Source organism: Symphodus melops (genome assembly GCF_947650265.1).
Source record: "Symphodus melops genome assembly, chromosome: 9".
Lineage (NCBI taxonomy): Eukaryota > Metazoa > Chordata > Actinopteri > Labriformes > Labridae > Symphodus > Symphodus melops.
This window is the reverse complement of record NC_136699.1, coordinates 12892911-12909077: the sequence shown is the minus strand read 5'-3', so window position 1 is coordinate 12909077 and position 16167 is coordinate 12892911. Positions and strand designations below refer to the sequence as shown.

Here is a 16167-nt window from a genome sequence, read left to right as displayed (position 1 = left end):
TGGGTTAGTGTGGAAATATGAATGAAAAATCTCTGTGCAACAATAACCAATATCATGCTCATGTGTCTCTTTGATTCAAGGGTCAGGTGAGCAGAGGACGATCGCAGCAGCCCAGGAAATGTCTCTCATTTTCTCCAGCTGCAGTCCTGAGACCGGCCACTCCAACTGAAAAGCAGAGCATCACTTTCCATAAACCAGACACCAACTCTCTCCCATTGACCACATTGAGCAAAGCTGAATCCACTTCAGCAGTGACAGCCACACCTGTTACCAAGACAACACTTTATACTGCAGTTACCTCGAGGTCTGCTCATGTTAAATTCAATCCCAACATGTTAATTCCCCATCACTTAAAAGCAGGAATGTCTAAAACTGCAACACCTGCTCATTTTAGCCTAGCCTTCGTTTCGCCTGGCGCAGCTGAATCCGAATTCAGCAGTTGCTCTAATACAGCAAAAGATCCAAAATCGACGAAGACAAACGCTGCCTTCACGGACTTACCTGATGTGAAACCTGCAGCTTCTTCTCCTTTAGCTCAGAGGATCACGATACTTGACTCTGATGTCTCGATCTGCTCTGACACTAATCCAAAACACACTGCCTCAGACACAACTGCCCAAGATGTTAATCATTTGACCACGCCTCCTCAAACCAATGGTGCTGCCCCTGCATATGACAGGACTGTATTTCCTGCCTCGCCAACTCAGTCTGCTCCTTGCTCTCCGGTGAGAACCATCAAGTCTCCCACCAAGTGCACTGCTGCTCCTGAGACAACAAGGCTGAAACCAGGTAAATAAATGAGATAGTTTTCACCAAGGCAAACACAGCTGCTTAAAGGCCTTAAAGAAGAAATGGTTGTTTTATAAAAAGTTGAAATGCTGTTTTATTTATGTGACAATAAAACAGCATGCCCTAAAACTTTGTTCAAGCTCTTTGCTAAGCTGTAGTGCATGCTGCAGTTAATGATTGTGCAGTATTACTTCTTGGTGGTTTGCTTTGGCACATAGCTTAGATATGGGTTATCCTCTATTGTTTCAGTGTTATACATATATAAGTAATCTTGTTGGAAATGTCAGCACAAATTCTGGCATTTCGACGTTTCCCTGTTTATTGCAAATGCAGCATCACACTGTTGTGTAAAACACAGCTTTGATTGATTGCTTGGATTTGTTAGTGAGCTCAGTTTGCTGTAAGTTCTTTTTTTTTTTGTTAATGTGGAAGAAATGAAATGAGAAAGGGTACATTGTAAAAATAACCTGTTACTAGCCACATATATACATTTTGCATGTGGAGTGTACTGTACTGGAGAAATGTTCTTTACATGTGTGTTGTGCTTTATGTCTCTTTTTCCTATCACCTCCAGGAGTTCCAGCCGAGGTTTGTTCTGTTGAGGTCATCAAGAAAGTGGGCCAGAGCAGCCTTCTGATTGGCTGGGAGAGGCCGACGCTAGACGAACTGGGCTGTAGTAACGGCACATTTGTGTACGGATACCGGGTGAGCAGAACAAACACGGAGCTGCAAGCTGACACATTGACTTTGAATTCAGAAGATGTATCCGTCTAAAGTAATTTACTGTCACCTGTCAGGTGTTGGTCGATGGAGACTTCCACAAATCTGTCATGAGCTCAGCGTGCACAAAGGTATCTCATTTTCTGCTGACCTGAAACATCTGTGTCCTTTACTGCATCCTTTAAAAGACAAACTCAGTAAGAGCATTTCATTTATGAATATTTTGTCTTTTTATTCTTAAGTGTATTCTGGAAAACGTCAACCTGAGTCTCCCAGTCCAGATCAGTGTCCAGACGCTGGGCTCTAATGGTCTCAGATCAAACACTGTCCACACCTTGTACAGTGCTTCAGGCAGAACACACCACAACAGCCCTGACTAGATTAAAAAGGATGGCAACGGCCAACATGTAAGTACTATTATTAGACTACCTTATTAGACTTATTATTATCAAATTCATTTAATAATGTAATGTATTCTTTTTTTCTGAAGGATAAAGGAAACTTCTTAGTAAAAACGTGAATTTCCTGTGACAATGTCTGAATGGTAAGTTCTGTCTTTTTTTGTCTGTGTGTGAAATGAAATGTAATTAAATAAATGTCACACACTTGCCGTCTAATATAATGCTGCTAATATAATATACGTATAGTAAAAATACCTTGTAGGAACTTTTTATTTCAACCCATGTTTCATGATCTATTTTCTCCTCTGCTCTGTGTGTCTGTCCTTCAGTCCACAGTTATTTCGAGCATCAGCCCTCTGAGGGAGCGTCCTGACCTCCAGCTCAGAAGACAGCGAGCGAGACTGTCATACTGCTAGGTCAACCTCAGGCTGAAGTCAACTAACCAGAAAAACTCATTTCACATTGTAGTGTTTCGCCTTTAAAAATGAAATGACCTGTGGCCATGCTAACCTCACCACGGTTTACTGAAGATGTCAAACAAAACACCACGCAGATGATCTGCATGTAAGAACAGGTGATGATTACCTTGTTGGAAGAAGTTTCTGTTTCAGAGTCCTGCCCACTGGATACAGCCTTTTAAAGGATGGAGCGACGTGTTTACAAGAGGAGCCGCCAAGTAGACAAACTGATACTTTACTGCAAACATCATGAAGACAAGATCAATCATGTTGTCAAAAGCTGCCTGTGGCACTAACATTTCACAACTGTTCACAACTTCACAGGACTGAAAAGTTTGGAAGTCTGCCCGTGCTGCGCATTTGAACACTGTGTTAACTAGGAGGTCCTGTTTGTACGGCTTCATCTGCCTCTCTGGACTCTGTGACTTGGAACGATTCACTGAAAAGACGTTCACTCTTTGAAAAGCCTTTTTTTAATGAAACACACTGTTTGAGATGTCGACACAACATTGTACTCAGAGGTCATTTTACTTGAGTTTGACACCACATGAAGCCAAATATGGAAAAAGTTGATTCTCTCCAAAGACGCACTCTGCATAAGACTACTGTATTACCTTACACACAGAAACCAGGTGTTATTTAAGTTCTGCAATTTGCACACAGTCATTATTAATATCCAGAAGATTACATTAATATCACAGATATTTTTTGTAGAGATAATTGTGAAAAATATGCCAATATATCACATTCTGTGCGCCTTTTTGTATCATACACTTTCTTTTTAACACCTAATAGATGTTATGCACGCTCACATTTTTTGTTTTGTTTTATACAATGTTAAACACTCCTGAGATTCTTTTGCTACTTAATGTACTGTATGTGCGAGTGCAAAGTGATCATGGTGCCGCAAAAATATTTTTCTAACCCTCATGAAAATATTGATTCCCAATGATTCCTCAAGACTGTACAGAGAATAAATGTTTATATGATATAATATTCATTTCCGTTTCAGTCCGTACATATTTACTGGTGAAAGAAGTTTTGTTTAATCCAAAGGAAAGATCATTTACACAGCGCTGCCCAGAGAAGAAAAAAACATTTAACGTTTTTTACCCAGCAATATCGACGATAACCCCTCCAAATATCTTAAAAAATCATAGTAACAAGGATGAACATGTGACCTCTTTTTTAGCTCATTGCAGTTTTTTTGAGATATTTGGATTTTATTGAGTGATTCTCAAACTGTGTGGAGGGACCACAGTCGTGCTAAAACCTGACATGGGGGTTGGGGCGTGACATGCGCCATGGTCACAGTCAGCTTTTTCATCTTTAAATACTTTAAGTAGTTCAAGTAGATATCATGTAAATAGATAAAGTACTCAAGTCATGATGAAATGTTCACATCATGAAGGAGGAAGCGTGACAGTAAATGTTTTAGCATCAGTGTTATAATCAGACAGCGATCAAACTTATTGAGGAAAATCATGACATATAATCACTTACCTTGATATATGGATGACATGGATGTTTTCAAAGCTGCAGTGTTTGTGCTTAGTGTGTCTGTAACTCTGTTTCCTTATCTGACAGGTGCGTTCACCACAGATTTAGTAGGGTGGATGATGCTGACATGCTGAAGTAGCCTAAAACATCTTAACGTCTACTAAATACCATCAGCAGGTTTAAAAAAAAGGGGGGGGGGAGGGGTTGGGGGGGGCTTTATAATCACCTGCAGTGCTCAGCAGCTTTGGGAGCTCCTCTGAGGACATCAACGTCTGTGCTCAACAGAAAGAAGAGTAACAGCTGGAGGAAGAGGAGTGTGTTTTTCTGCCGTGGGGTGCCACTGTGGAAAACTCAACTGTGAGCAGACTAAGGTTCTTTTTATTTTGTGCCACGATATCAGAAAGATATGCGTATTTGCACTAAGAAAATTAGCTTTATTTTGAAAGTTACATTGTAAGCGATTGCTGTTAATCTACGGCCAATTTTCAACACTAAATACTGTTTTGATCTAAAACAGTTAAGAACTGTAATTAGCATTATGATGCTTATCATGAAGCAAACTGACAAAGGCTATAAACAGTATACTGAAGTGTCTCTTTTTAAGGGAGCAAAACCCCTGTATGTACCATATAGGGTAGCATCATTTATTATGTTTATTGTATTATATAGTAAGCACTGAACTCATGACCATACATGCACAGTACAGTTTGTGCACACTAGACTCAAGTTTAAGATTAATGAAGACGACGTTGCACTACTCAAATGAACTTTAATTAAAGCTGCAGTGCTGTTGTTAGATGCTGAATCAGCCTAAATAAATACCCTGTGGACTCTCATTACAGTCTCCAGGGAGAGTAACCTTCGTTATTAAAACACACCTCCAACATATATGATGCACATGCACATGAACGTCTTGTGTACATGACTTAATGACCTCTGTGTTAATTGTTTTTCTGTGCTGGATGTTAATGACGGCAGGCTTGTTTCTGACACATGCAGGGCCGACATGGGAGGAAAACAGGAGCTGTGGATAAAAAGAGTCTTGCAGCTGGGCTCAAGCTTCCTGGAAAAATATTCTTTTGTGATGTGTCGAGACACCAACGCTTCTCCATATGTGTGTGTATTAGCACTGCAGGGGATATCTCCTTCTCACAGGGATGTGTGTGTGTTTGTGTGTGTGTGTTTGTGTGCCGCTGCTCACAGTATTCATCTGCAGAGTTTCTTGAGAGAGAAGGCGGACACTGTTGGAGTTTTAATTTCACCCACAGGCTGATTTTTGTCACTCCATCACTGCCCCGGACATCTCGAGCACCCTGGGGCTCAAGTGGTGTGGTGAGTGGACTTTCAGAGCTCCAGGGCGACTCCTGCTGCTCACACTCTCTATAGGTGGGCTTCTCCTGCTGCTGCGTCTGGGCAGATGGGTCTCCATGCTGCGAGGCGGGTTTTTGTTTTCCTTGTGGTTGTGTTACTGTCCCTGATAAAAGTATGTGTGTTATGCTGGGACTAGAATTGCATTATAACTCACCCATACGTTCTGAGAATGCCATCACATGAAAATGACTGCCTGCTGAGCGCTTATCCCTTTTCATATATGCACAGATTTGGCATTTTCTATGCTGTCTTTCTCTGTTCTTCATGGATGAAGCCTCCTTTATTCTCACCATCGCTGTGTCTGTTGTTGTGGCCGTATCAGTCCATCTCAGCGCCTGTTATATTTAGAGGCAGAGCACTATCAGAGCTTACAGCTGGCCGCCTGTGATTCAATTCCGACAGATCTACGGCGTTCAAAGCAATCTCCTACTGTTTTGCCTCATCCATTTTTTCTCACCGTCTCCACCCCCTCCTCTGGTTTTGTTCTACTTTCTTTTTTTTTTAATCTCAAACATTTCAAACCAATCTTCGTTGTTTCCCTCCACTTACTCTCCCTTGTTTGTTCACTTTCTTCATACACCATTATCTCAGAATCTTAGCTGTCTCTTTCATAAAACCCTCATCTCTCCTTTCATCTCTTAACTTTCCCCACCTTAAAAGCTTATGAAGTCCGTCTTCTCTTTCCTTTGCCAGTTTGCCCCTTTTCCACTTTAATTTGAGAAGACTTAATTGCTGTCTAGAAACTCGAGCCCTCACTTTTTCCTCTCTTCAACTCCAGTTGCCTCAAATTCACTCCACATCTTGCCTATCAGGCAGGAACCCTCTCTACTCTGCTAGGAAAAGAGAACATGCTTAATCACTCTTTGCAAATCCAAATTGAAACAAACATCAACCAACACCACTTCTAATTTGGGAAGAGACAAGCAATTAACTGCTGTTACATCCTTGAATCTATGCACACAGGCAGCCATAATCTCGTTAATCATGAACAATGGGGGCGGTAATAGAGAAGCATGTTTATGCAAATTCCCCCACTCGCTAATCTTCTTCATGTTTAATAGCCAAAACACTGGTGGTGCTTGAGAAAACAAACCTCCCTCTTCTTTCCCCCCTGCTCTGCCTTTCAACTAGCTTCACCTCCCTCCACTCCTCTTGTTTTCTCCCTCTTATGTTCTTTTCTTTCTCCCACCTTCCTCTGCTGTAATGCCTTCAGACTCAGTGGAAACAGTATTGATCACTGCCAAACCCTCTCAGTTCAATAGCAAATATCCCTGAGATTGTTCAGGACTTTTGAGTTTCACATCCCGGCTTCCGCTCTTGGCAAACTCCACAGCTCATTCTTCTTCTCCTCTATCAAATCTCTCCATTCCAACAGTTTGTATGCAATGTTATTTGCATTTTTATTGTTTCATGGCTTTTCGTCCATTCCTTCTCTCTTCCCACCCCCTCCCCATAATGTCTGTTTAAATCCATTCCTTCATTTCTCTTCTTACTTTGCGTTTTGCATTCTAGCCCTCAGTCCAGTCACCATTATGCTTCAGGACTAAATATAGCTCAGAAATGTGCAGAAAGGACATTATAAGATTATGCCCCTGCTTCATATTTCCCCTTCCTCCTCTCTCCTGTGCGCCTCTTTCTTTTCTAGCTTTTCTCTTGAACTTTTTCTCTACAGTTCTCTCAAGGGCAAGATTCAGATTTTCACGGCAGCACTGTTCAGGATTGGATTAGGTTTGGTCAGGATTGGATCAGGGGCCAAGTAAAGGTCAACAGTTTGTGATCTATAACCATGCTGGTCAAAGACAACCTTTAAACCTGAATGGATAGACATTTATTGATGAGAGGAGATTGGCTCAAAGAAATCAATGTAGACAGATCTGCAATATCTACGAAGATTCAGCATTATTTGTTTTCAGTCCTATATCCGAGAACATCAAGTGATGTTTAAATTGAAGGTCCTTATTCGGGACAGTTTACCAATGTGATACTTTTATAGAGCTTTAAACTGAGATATTTTTCAGAATAATTTACAGTGAACGATCGAGACTGCATTGTAAATTATCTCCATCTTAGAATGTAGAAAACTCTCGATTGTCAAACTGACACTGATTTGAGCTATTTTTCATCAACCTAGTTTTTAAAAACAAATTCTCAGTTTGTTTAAAGCCAAGAAATTCGATCAATTACTCAAAATATTATTATTATTATTATTATTATTATTATTGTTGTTTGTTTATTATTGTTTATTTAAATGTAGCTGTAGGTTCTGAAAGTTCTTGTTTTACTATTATGAAATGAAAACTGCATATTCCTGGTCTGTGTGTTTGATGTTCATTATCTGCCAAATACATTTCAATGAAGCATTATCTTTGAATATTATACATCACAATGTCTGTATTTTCGCTTTCCTTAAAACTTTTTCAACTGCTGTATGACTCATCCTGCACTCAGGGGCGTTTCCTCTTTTTTCAAACGTTTAAAAAGCTTTGTCAAAGCTAAAGATCCAATCAAATTTCTCCCAACATTATTTTCTATTTTGTTATTGGTTTTATGACATATTAGTTGAAAATAGTCACAACACAGCAGTTAGATCCTCTCAAGCTTCTGTTTTATTGGGACTTGAAGTGAATTTATCTTTATTTATGGCCCGTTAGATTCAGATTCAGACAACTTTATGAATCCCAGAAGGGCAATTCTGTTTCACAGCCGACTGAGTCATTGAAAGAAGCCAAGGAATTATGAAGGAAACAAACACAGTCACAGCAGCATTCAGACAATTACATTCACGTGTCAGTAACAACAATTTAACAGACCAACAGGTCGCCAAATGAGAAGGCAGGGCCAGCACATCTAGAGATTCATGAATGCAATGCCAGAAATGTAGCTAATAAACACTGATATGGAAATACTAACACTTTAAAGCAATCAACACAAACTGTCACCTGCTTAACTCAGCTTGTGTCTTTATGAGATCAAAGTTGTGTTGCTATCATAAACAAACATTGAACATTTGATACAGAAACAACCCTAACCTAACATTTTCTGAACAGTGAATTCTGACTGGTAAGTTCACTTCGTTTGTATCTGTGATAATTAACACAGCTCATACATTATACAAATGTATAGCTCATACATTTGTACATATTGGTCTCCCTTTATATTTTCACAGGTAATAAATTCAAAATACTTTCCCTGTATTTCATAAGCTTTGTGTTTCTTGTTTTCCCTCGCGTCATATCTTTAACTCACAGACACTTAATTGGGAAAGTGAAGATCAAAGAAAACGCAAAAAAATGAAACAAATCAACATACTGTAGGGAACAAAAGAGTATCAACTTTACTGTTAGAAAACGACAACTAACCTCATCACCATTAACATTACATTCATTACCACAGCAGTTAATTGCTGATCATAAAGTGGGCTATTAGTAAGGACATAAACGGCATTGAGCATCAAAAATGGCACTGTAAGCTTTCCTTAGCTTGTTACTTGATTACTTTAATAAAAAAAATGGTTACATTTTCATTTAGAATAGTAAAAAAAAACATCTTAAGTTCCAGGAGACTTTCAGCAGAAGAACTTTATTCATTGAGTTGAGATGGCTGTAGGAGGCGTTTCAGGAGGAGTGTGTGACGTGTGTGTGTGTTTGCCCAGAGAGGGAAATGGAGCAAGCTCAGTGTGTTTGCGCTGAGTAGTGAGGAGCTGTCCATTGTCTGTGGTGCTGAAAGTGGATTAATGCTTCAACGCTTAAAAGTGGAAGAAAAATTCAATCAGCAGGAGGGAACTTAGAAAAAAAAGAAGAAAGGAAAAACAGGGAAAGCTCAGGAGATTGCTTCATTACTGGAATCCTGGAGGCAGAAAACACATTTAGAAAAAAGTTTTCAGAGAAACTAAGATTGTAAGAGAACCTCTAACAAGCTGTAGTTGTCTTGGACAGTTGGACAGTGTTTATTTTTTCAACACACATCTCCCATTCTTTCTCTCTTTGTGCATGCATGCACACTTCGCTCCTCAGCAGTCGCTAATTTGGACACATTGAGAGTTGGGATAGAGAAGGAACAGAAGGGGGAGGAGGTGAAGCAGTGGTGAAGGGGGAGGGAGATCACCGCTTTCTTTTTTCTCTCTCTCTCTCTCTCCCTCCAGCTCAGAGAAAGGAAAGGCAACACAGACGGAGGAGTACACGTTCCTGTGCTTCTTTCACACTGCTGGATTCATACGCTCCACCAGGAGAAGTTATATTGATTGCTGCTTTTTGGGAGTCCTGCTGCTGATTTGGACCTGGAGACGACCCCACCCCCCCCTCCCCGTCCCGTGCTGCTTTTCTCCCTGCTCAGGATGACAGGCTGTGCGAAGCGCTGCAAACAGGGAGTTATCAAATTTGTCCTGTCCCTGCACAAACTGGTCACTGGAACTCTCATTAAAGGTATGTAAGTCCTTGAGAATGTCTCCTCTGGTTTGTATTGTCGCAGGTGCCTCTCATAGAAGTTGCAAGCAGTGCAAGTCGCCCCCATTGTGTGTATCCAGTGTAAGGAGAAAAGTTATAACATAGCAGGCAAGTCTTCAAATGAAAAGACATCCCAAAAGCAGAATTTAAGTTCCATCCTTTTCATCTTTCATCTTCAGCTCATTCAACTCTTTTCCTTCTCTTCTTTTGTCTGCTGCTGACCTCGATCTGCTCTGTGTGCTCTCCACAGGGAGGAGTAGAGGAGACAGAGATGAAGGGAGTATGCAGCTAATAGAGAGATAAAGTTGATATAGAGAAGATTGACGGGTGTGTGTGTGTGTCTGTGATGAATGTGAGTAATAAAGCCGATTGGTGTGCCGTCGGGGAAGAGGAGCTGTTACGCAGTAGATGCTGAGAGGAAGGGGAGGGTTTTACTATTGTGATTCATTAGCTGGGTTTTAATCTGTGCGCTTGCATGGTCATAGTTCAGTGCTGCATTTTTGTGTGCGTGCGGCATTTTGATCTTATTCCGATGCTTTTATGGTTGGAGCAGACTAAGTAAAGGAAATACACAATGACATGCTTCAGAAACTGTACGCAGCATAGGAGTATAGCCCGGAGGCACGCACATGCACATACACATTCATGTACACATAAACACATGCACACTTACAGTATGAAGCCTTTCCAGCCAGTTGACATTTTGTCTGGAGGGATGGGAAACATCAAAAGAGTCAGTGGCTCACATACAGTAGTCAAACAACGGCATGCTCAACTGCGCACACATGTTTTGGATGGCTCAAGCGTTCAGATACAGTGGGTAGAGATGCCCTCAAGGTCTCTCTCTCTTTCCCTCGCTCCATAACTCTCTTTATCTCTCTCTCACACACACACACACACACACACACACACACACACACACACACACACACACACACACACACACACACACATGCTATACGTCTCGAGGAAGCTGCTGTTGAGGTTTTGTTATGTAACAAATAACTCAATTCAGCAGAGTGAAATTCATTCGCAGTGATAAAGGGATCATGTACATAAAACAATCTCTCGATCCCAAAAACTTAAAACAGTGAGTTACAGTATGTGCACATATTGTGTGTATTAAAACATTCATGGTTCCAATAGATGGCCTTGAAAACACCCACACAATCAGAAAAGAGCTACTGGAAAAGAGATCAGGGTCTGCATAATGTCAAAGCAAATAAGGCACACAAAAACACACACAGAAACACATGTAATTTGATAAGCACATTCACATGCACCTACGTGTCCACATCTGCACCTTCTGAGAGCTCTGATAGGAGCGCGAGCTACATCTGTAACAACATCAGATATGACAACAGCAATAACAGCAAATGGGTTAGATGATACACACACACACACACACACACACACACACACATGCACACACAAACGCGCATTCAATATTCAGCATCAGTTTTGGAGTTCTTTGGCTTGTGTTTATGACCTCTTGCTTTTAATTTCAGAAAAAAAGAGGTGGGACTGGATCCTCTCTGTTTAAGTGGTGGAAACAAAGTACATGTTCTGTTTTTGTAGTTGAAAGGCAGCAATCAGAAGAACTTTTTTGGAGAAATGTGTGTGAGTGCTTGGTTCCCATTTAGTGTTGTCTGCAGCAGTAACTAGATGGCAGTGAATTGGGCTGTTATGAAGCCATTTGGAGGAAATGATATAGAAGTCTAATCTAATGTAGCTTATCTTGTTGTTGTTGTTGTTGTTGTTGTTTTTTAAAATAAGAATGTTTTTTTCAAAGGTATATGATTACTCTGACTCTCAGTTTTTGTCATTAAAAAAATGAAGTTCAAAGCAGAAATGCTGCATCACTAATGTGTCTGTAAAAATAAGGAGATGGTGCAATCGTGAAATTAACAAAAACACCATGAACACTGTCCTCTCAAAGTTCAGCAATTTGAACCAACAGTTCCCATAATGCAACTTGTTTGTTCATTCCACCCTTGTAAACACTCTTTTAAGTTTCACTCCTTTACATGATGTAACACTCATTATTATTGCAAACATTTTCCCCGTCTTATTATTTGGTTAGGTAGGCCTTTATCCTTATCCATACCCGTTTTTATCTTCCTTGAAATACAGCTGAAAAAAAATACTCTGCTCCCATCGGCCTTCTACAAAAGGAAAAATGTCTTGTATCTCTTTCAGAAAAATAGGTGATGTTGCTCACTTTAGGCGCTGTGGGCAAAAAAAAAAATTACTCAAAGTTCAAGGCATGTAACTCCACATCTCCAAAGGCCATACAGACACATAGTTTCACTCCAAATATGAAAAAAGAAGGTATTGATCCATCATCTGTCCATCAGTTTATGACGCTGTCTATGTGTTCAACTAGCACAGCGAGAACATCTTTTTTCACTCTTCCATTAAAGGCTAAACAAAGACCTGTCCTTTCTGAAGCCAACGGGCATGGCTATGCTTTCTACACTCTGATGTAAGTTTTGAGATGACCTTTAACAGTCAGCGGTTTAAGACAGTTTACGAGAGCTGGTGTTAAATTGTAGGGAAAGAATAGCTCTACTGCACTCTCTCAGTGGCATAATGAGCTTTATATGGGTTTCTGCATGGGGGCTGAAGGGGAGAATCCTGATGGCTTGTGTGATCGTTAAACTGAAATGAAAAGAGAAACCATGAATCCTATAAGGCTTAGTGCTGTGCAGAACCACAACCAGAGCAACATCGACCTCTGCTGGGAGCAATGAGAAAATACAGGTTGACAGGGAGAACAATGAGCTGCCATTTTTAACACCCAAGCACCGTCAGTTAACCACACCAGGTTTAACGAATCTGTGTGACTTCATTCTAAGATCTGATGTGATGTGATAAAAGGCTTCTGTTACACTCAACAATTTGAAGAAAAAGAGGAAAGCAGGTAGCATTGTGTATTTTTCGTTCCCTTTCTTGTCCATTCAGGTTATTATCACGTCAGACAGATTGAATAGAAAAATGTTTTTAAAGTTAGTTAATATGTTGGCTTTAAAAGAACTTTGGCAACACTTGATAACAACCATTATCAATGAAGGGTAAATTGATAGGTCATTAAACTTTAATTTAATGAACTGTCAATTGTGTTAATGGTTAATGCACATGTTGTAAAGAATCTATTATAAAGTTTTACCAAGTAATTCAAACTGATTGAATCCAGTCCTCTTGTAAAGTGCTTTTGTCACAGGCTATAGACTGTTGTTGCATTTAGGGTAATTTCATATCATAATGACTAAATTATCAGTTAATAATATCAGTAATCTCAGAATGGACTGACCATTGTTAGGCTCCACTCATTTCTTCGTAGCTTCCGACTCTCTAAACCAAATTATTTTCATCTCTTTGGTTTTCCTCGTTAACATTTTCTCCCACTGTCTGTCACTCCCTGCACTGCCTTCATTTTTTCTCCAGCTCCCTGTCAACCCTGAAGACACCTTGTCAAGACCTGCCCCGCTATAAACATCCTATACATGATTTCACTTATCCTGCCCGAGCAGACCTCCCTTCAGGTGATTCAGTGACATTCAAATCCACCTGCCTGAGGTGGTCTGGACACAGGTGATTGCAACACATAAAATAGTGTTAGCTATAAAACCACAAAAAATGTAAATCCTTTTTGTCTTCTGAAGGAAGCCTCCAGGTTTGTCTGTTTTACAACCTTATACCATTTGAAAACATACTACAAATCAACATTTGATGTTCTGAAATGTGCTTAAACGAATCCAGGAGGTGTTTTCTTGTAATCAAAAACAAACCCTCCTCAGAGGAGACGCAAAACACAGAAGATAGATGTGCTGACTCCTCTCAGTCTTCAAAGCACTGCTCTGTGGAGAATAGGAGGAACATGCAATCTTAATTATCCTCTTTGCTCAACTGGAAGAGTATTCCTTCGACAGCCGCTTACAGCAGAAAAAACTCCACGGACCTATGTTTGAATATGGCTCATGATATCTGGATGTCAGCTTTTTTGATAATAATTCAAAAGCCTTGGTTTTCCTCTTATTCTGATTCTCTTGGATTGCACAGCAGATGGCGTTAGATTCCTCATCCTAGATTCTCAAAAAGATTATTATCCAATATTGGCCAGGCAGATCAGAACACAAGTAATATCTTAACCAAACCATTCTGAACCATTAAATATTTAGCATTTAATAGCGCTTGCTGATGAAGCAGCTCTTCCTCTATGGTTGTCGAATGCTGTCGGAGACAAAGGTGTTCATCTTTTTTCAGTCTTAGGGATCACCTGCAACGAGAAACTCGGATCTGAGGTGTTCCTCATAAGTGCTTAATGAAATATTCAACGGCTCCTTTTTTTTTTTCACTCCACCCCCCCCCCCCCCCCCCTCAGGAGGACTTGGCTGCAATTTGTATTCAGAAGAGGATGGATGGGTAAATGAGAGCAGAAAGAATGGGAGAAAGATGGAAGCGTGTGTGTGCATGATTTTAATCTTTACACATATAGTAAGCACATGTGCGTCTTAACTTTGATGCTGGATGTGTGAATGTGTGTGTGTGTTTGTGTGTGCATGTGTGTGCGCTTATCCCACCAGTGTGTGTATATGTACTGCTCATCTCCAAAATGCTGTCGTGTCACTTTAATGTGCCAGAGGGGACACAATGTGTGTTTAATATAAAATATAATGATTCATATGGAAAATGCTCTCAGAGGAGAAGACACCACCCCCCACTCTGCTGTAATCAATCCCTAAGCTGCATAAATTAACACTTCCATCACCGTTATCTGCTGAGGAGCGAAGAAAAGAGAGACACAGGACGAGAGTCAATAGCTGTGTTGGTATTCAGTTCACAGAAACCATTAAGGAACTTTAGCTAAAGAAATATAACTTATCTGCAGTTAATAAAAACGTAAAATTGCATTTTCATTTGCACTTTTTCAAGATCATCCTGGGTTTGTCCTCATCACTGTGTTCACAGGAGTAAAAGGTGACAGAGCCTGAGTATAGGACCAACCAGAAAAGGTGATACTGTTTGTAAAACATTTTTGGAGAAATACATTTAAAAAGAGAGAAAAAAAAAAATCATCCGAAAAAAACTCCACACAGGACTCAAGCTGACTGGATTTTAAAGACCTCTACAAAATGCCTCATCTGCGTATCCACCAGACGGAGCAGGTTATGGTTGCCACAAAAAAATAGGTTTTTCACATCTTGACAGGTGACATAAAGTACGTGGGCGGTGTGCAGCAGTGAATCTTTGAGAGATATTCACCTTGCGACGGATAAAAGCAGCCACGGCCTCAAGGAGAAAATGCTCAAGAAACTTACCAATGAAGTACAGGCTCCAGATCTTTCAAACATGACCTGTAGTAATGATTAAATACTTGTTTGGGTTCACTTGTCGCAGAGTCAAGCCCCAAAATAGGTCATGTAGAGTGCTATAGTTGTTCTTCGTGACACAACTTTAAGAGTAATAAAATGTGTTGTTTTACTTGATAAAGTGTATGACCTGAATTTAGTTTCTGTTCAATCATAAAGAGATGGATGTGTCTGATCTTAGATGTTTAAATGAATGTTTAACATCATTACAACGTTGAACATCATTAATCATTTGAGCTTCCCACCCTCAGTGTGACATCAAAGGACAATGACCACACTGTTAATACGGAGAATTTAAAGCTGTTATGAAAGATATATGAATTCAGTGGGTTGTAGATCTTTTCTTGCTAAATAAAGGAACATTTAGGGAACAATTATTAGCAAACTGAGGGGAAATCACAAGGGACCAACAGTGGTAATGTGATAGTTGTAAAGTTGGCCATTGATTAAATATTGATGTATTACTCCCCATAAAAAAGCAGTTTAAAATCATAAACACAAACAAACCACACAATATTCATGTTTGAAAAATTGGATCCTGTGATTTGCCATGATCTTACTTATCAAATTTCTCCAAATGTCTTTTGAAGGCGAGATGATGAAAACAACGTTTATGTTTAACCTCCAACACTAACACAGCACTATGAACAAGTTATCAAGATTTAAAACGAAAACGAGGTCATAGATGTTTTGACATGATTTTAACCTGTTTTCAACTAAAATCCATCATTGAAATTATATTCCTTTATTTAAGCCGAGAAAATCATTGAGTTTTCCCTTATTTACATTGGTGTTGAGATACAAAACAAACAATTTACAACATTTGTTGAGAACATACAAAATGTGTCTTTATAAAAACACAAACTGAGGCGAAGTGATTTGCAATAAATGACTCGATGTGTCCAAAGACATCAGAGTGTCAATCTTAACGGTATTTTGCACAATGTTCCACATGTTTGGGGCAAAGACAATAAAAGCTGATTTTCTTAATTCAGAGTGAACCTGTGGGACTTGGAGACGGGCAGTACAGTGAGTATGGTACGGTCCAGTGGATCAGTTCAGCATAGATGTTATATAAGTAGATGTATGACCAATAAGAGATTTATAGATAAAA

The 16167-nt window shown here is 39.8% G+C and overlaps 2 protein-coding genes across 4 annotated transcripts in view; both read left to right on the top strand.

Moving 5' to 3' along the window:
- The window catches only part of jakmip1 (janus kinase and microtubule interacting protein 1), a 32817-nt gene extending 29972 nt beyond the window's left edge, over positions 1–2845 (top strand). For 2 of the 3 annotated variants that reach the window (XM_079351905.1, XM_079351903.1), the window contains exons 13-18: positions 81–789; positions 1364–1494; positions 1587–1640; positions 1752–1916; positions 2000–2053; positions 2240–2845. In XM_079351905.1, coding sequence (XP_079208031.1) covers positions 81–789; positions 1364–1494; positions 1587–1640; positions 1752–1889 — 1032 coding nt within the window. In that variant the 3' untranslated portion in view covers positions 1890–1916; positions 2000–2053; positions 2240–2845. The remainder of the gene's footprint in view (positions 1–80; positions 790–1363; positions 1495–1586; positions 1641–1751; positions 1917–1999; positions 2054–2239) is intronic. The other variant, XM_079351904.1, reaches the window with a different exon arrangement.
- Positions 2846–9403: 6558 nt separating this feature from the next.
- Positions 9404–16167, top strand: part of kcnip1a (Kv channel interacting protein 1 a) — a 35371-nt gene continuing 28607 nt past the window's right edge. The window contains exon 1 of the mRNA XM_079351877.1: positions 9404–9660. Within this exon, the coding sequence (XP_079208003.1) occupies positions 9573–9660 (88 nt within the window). The 5' untranslated portion in view covers positions 9404–9572. The remainder of the gene's footprint in view (positions 9661–16167) is intronic.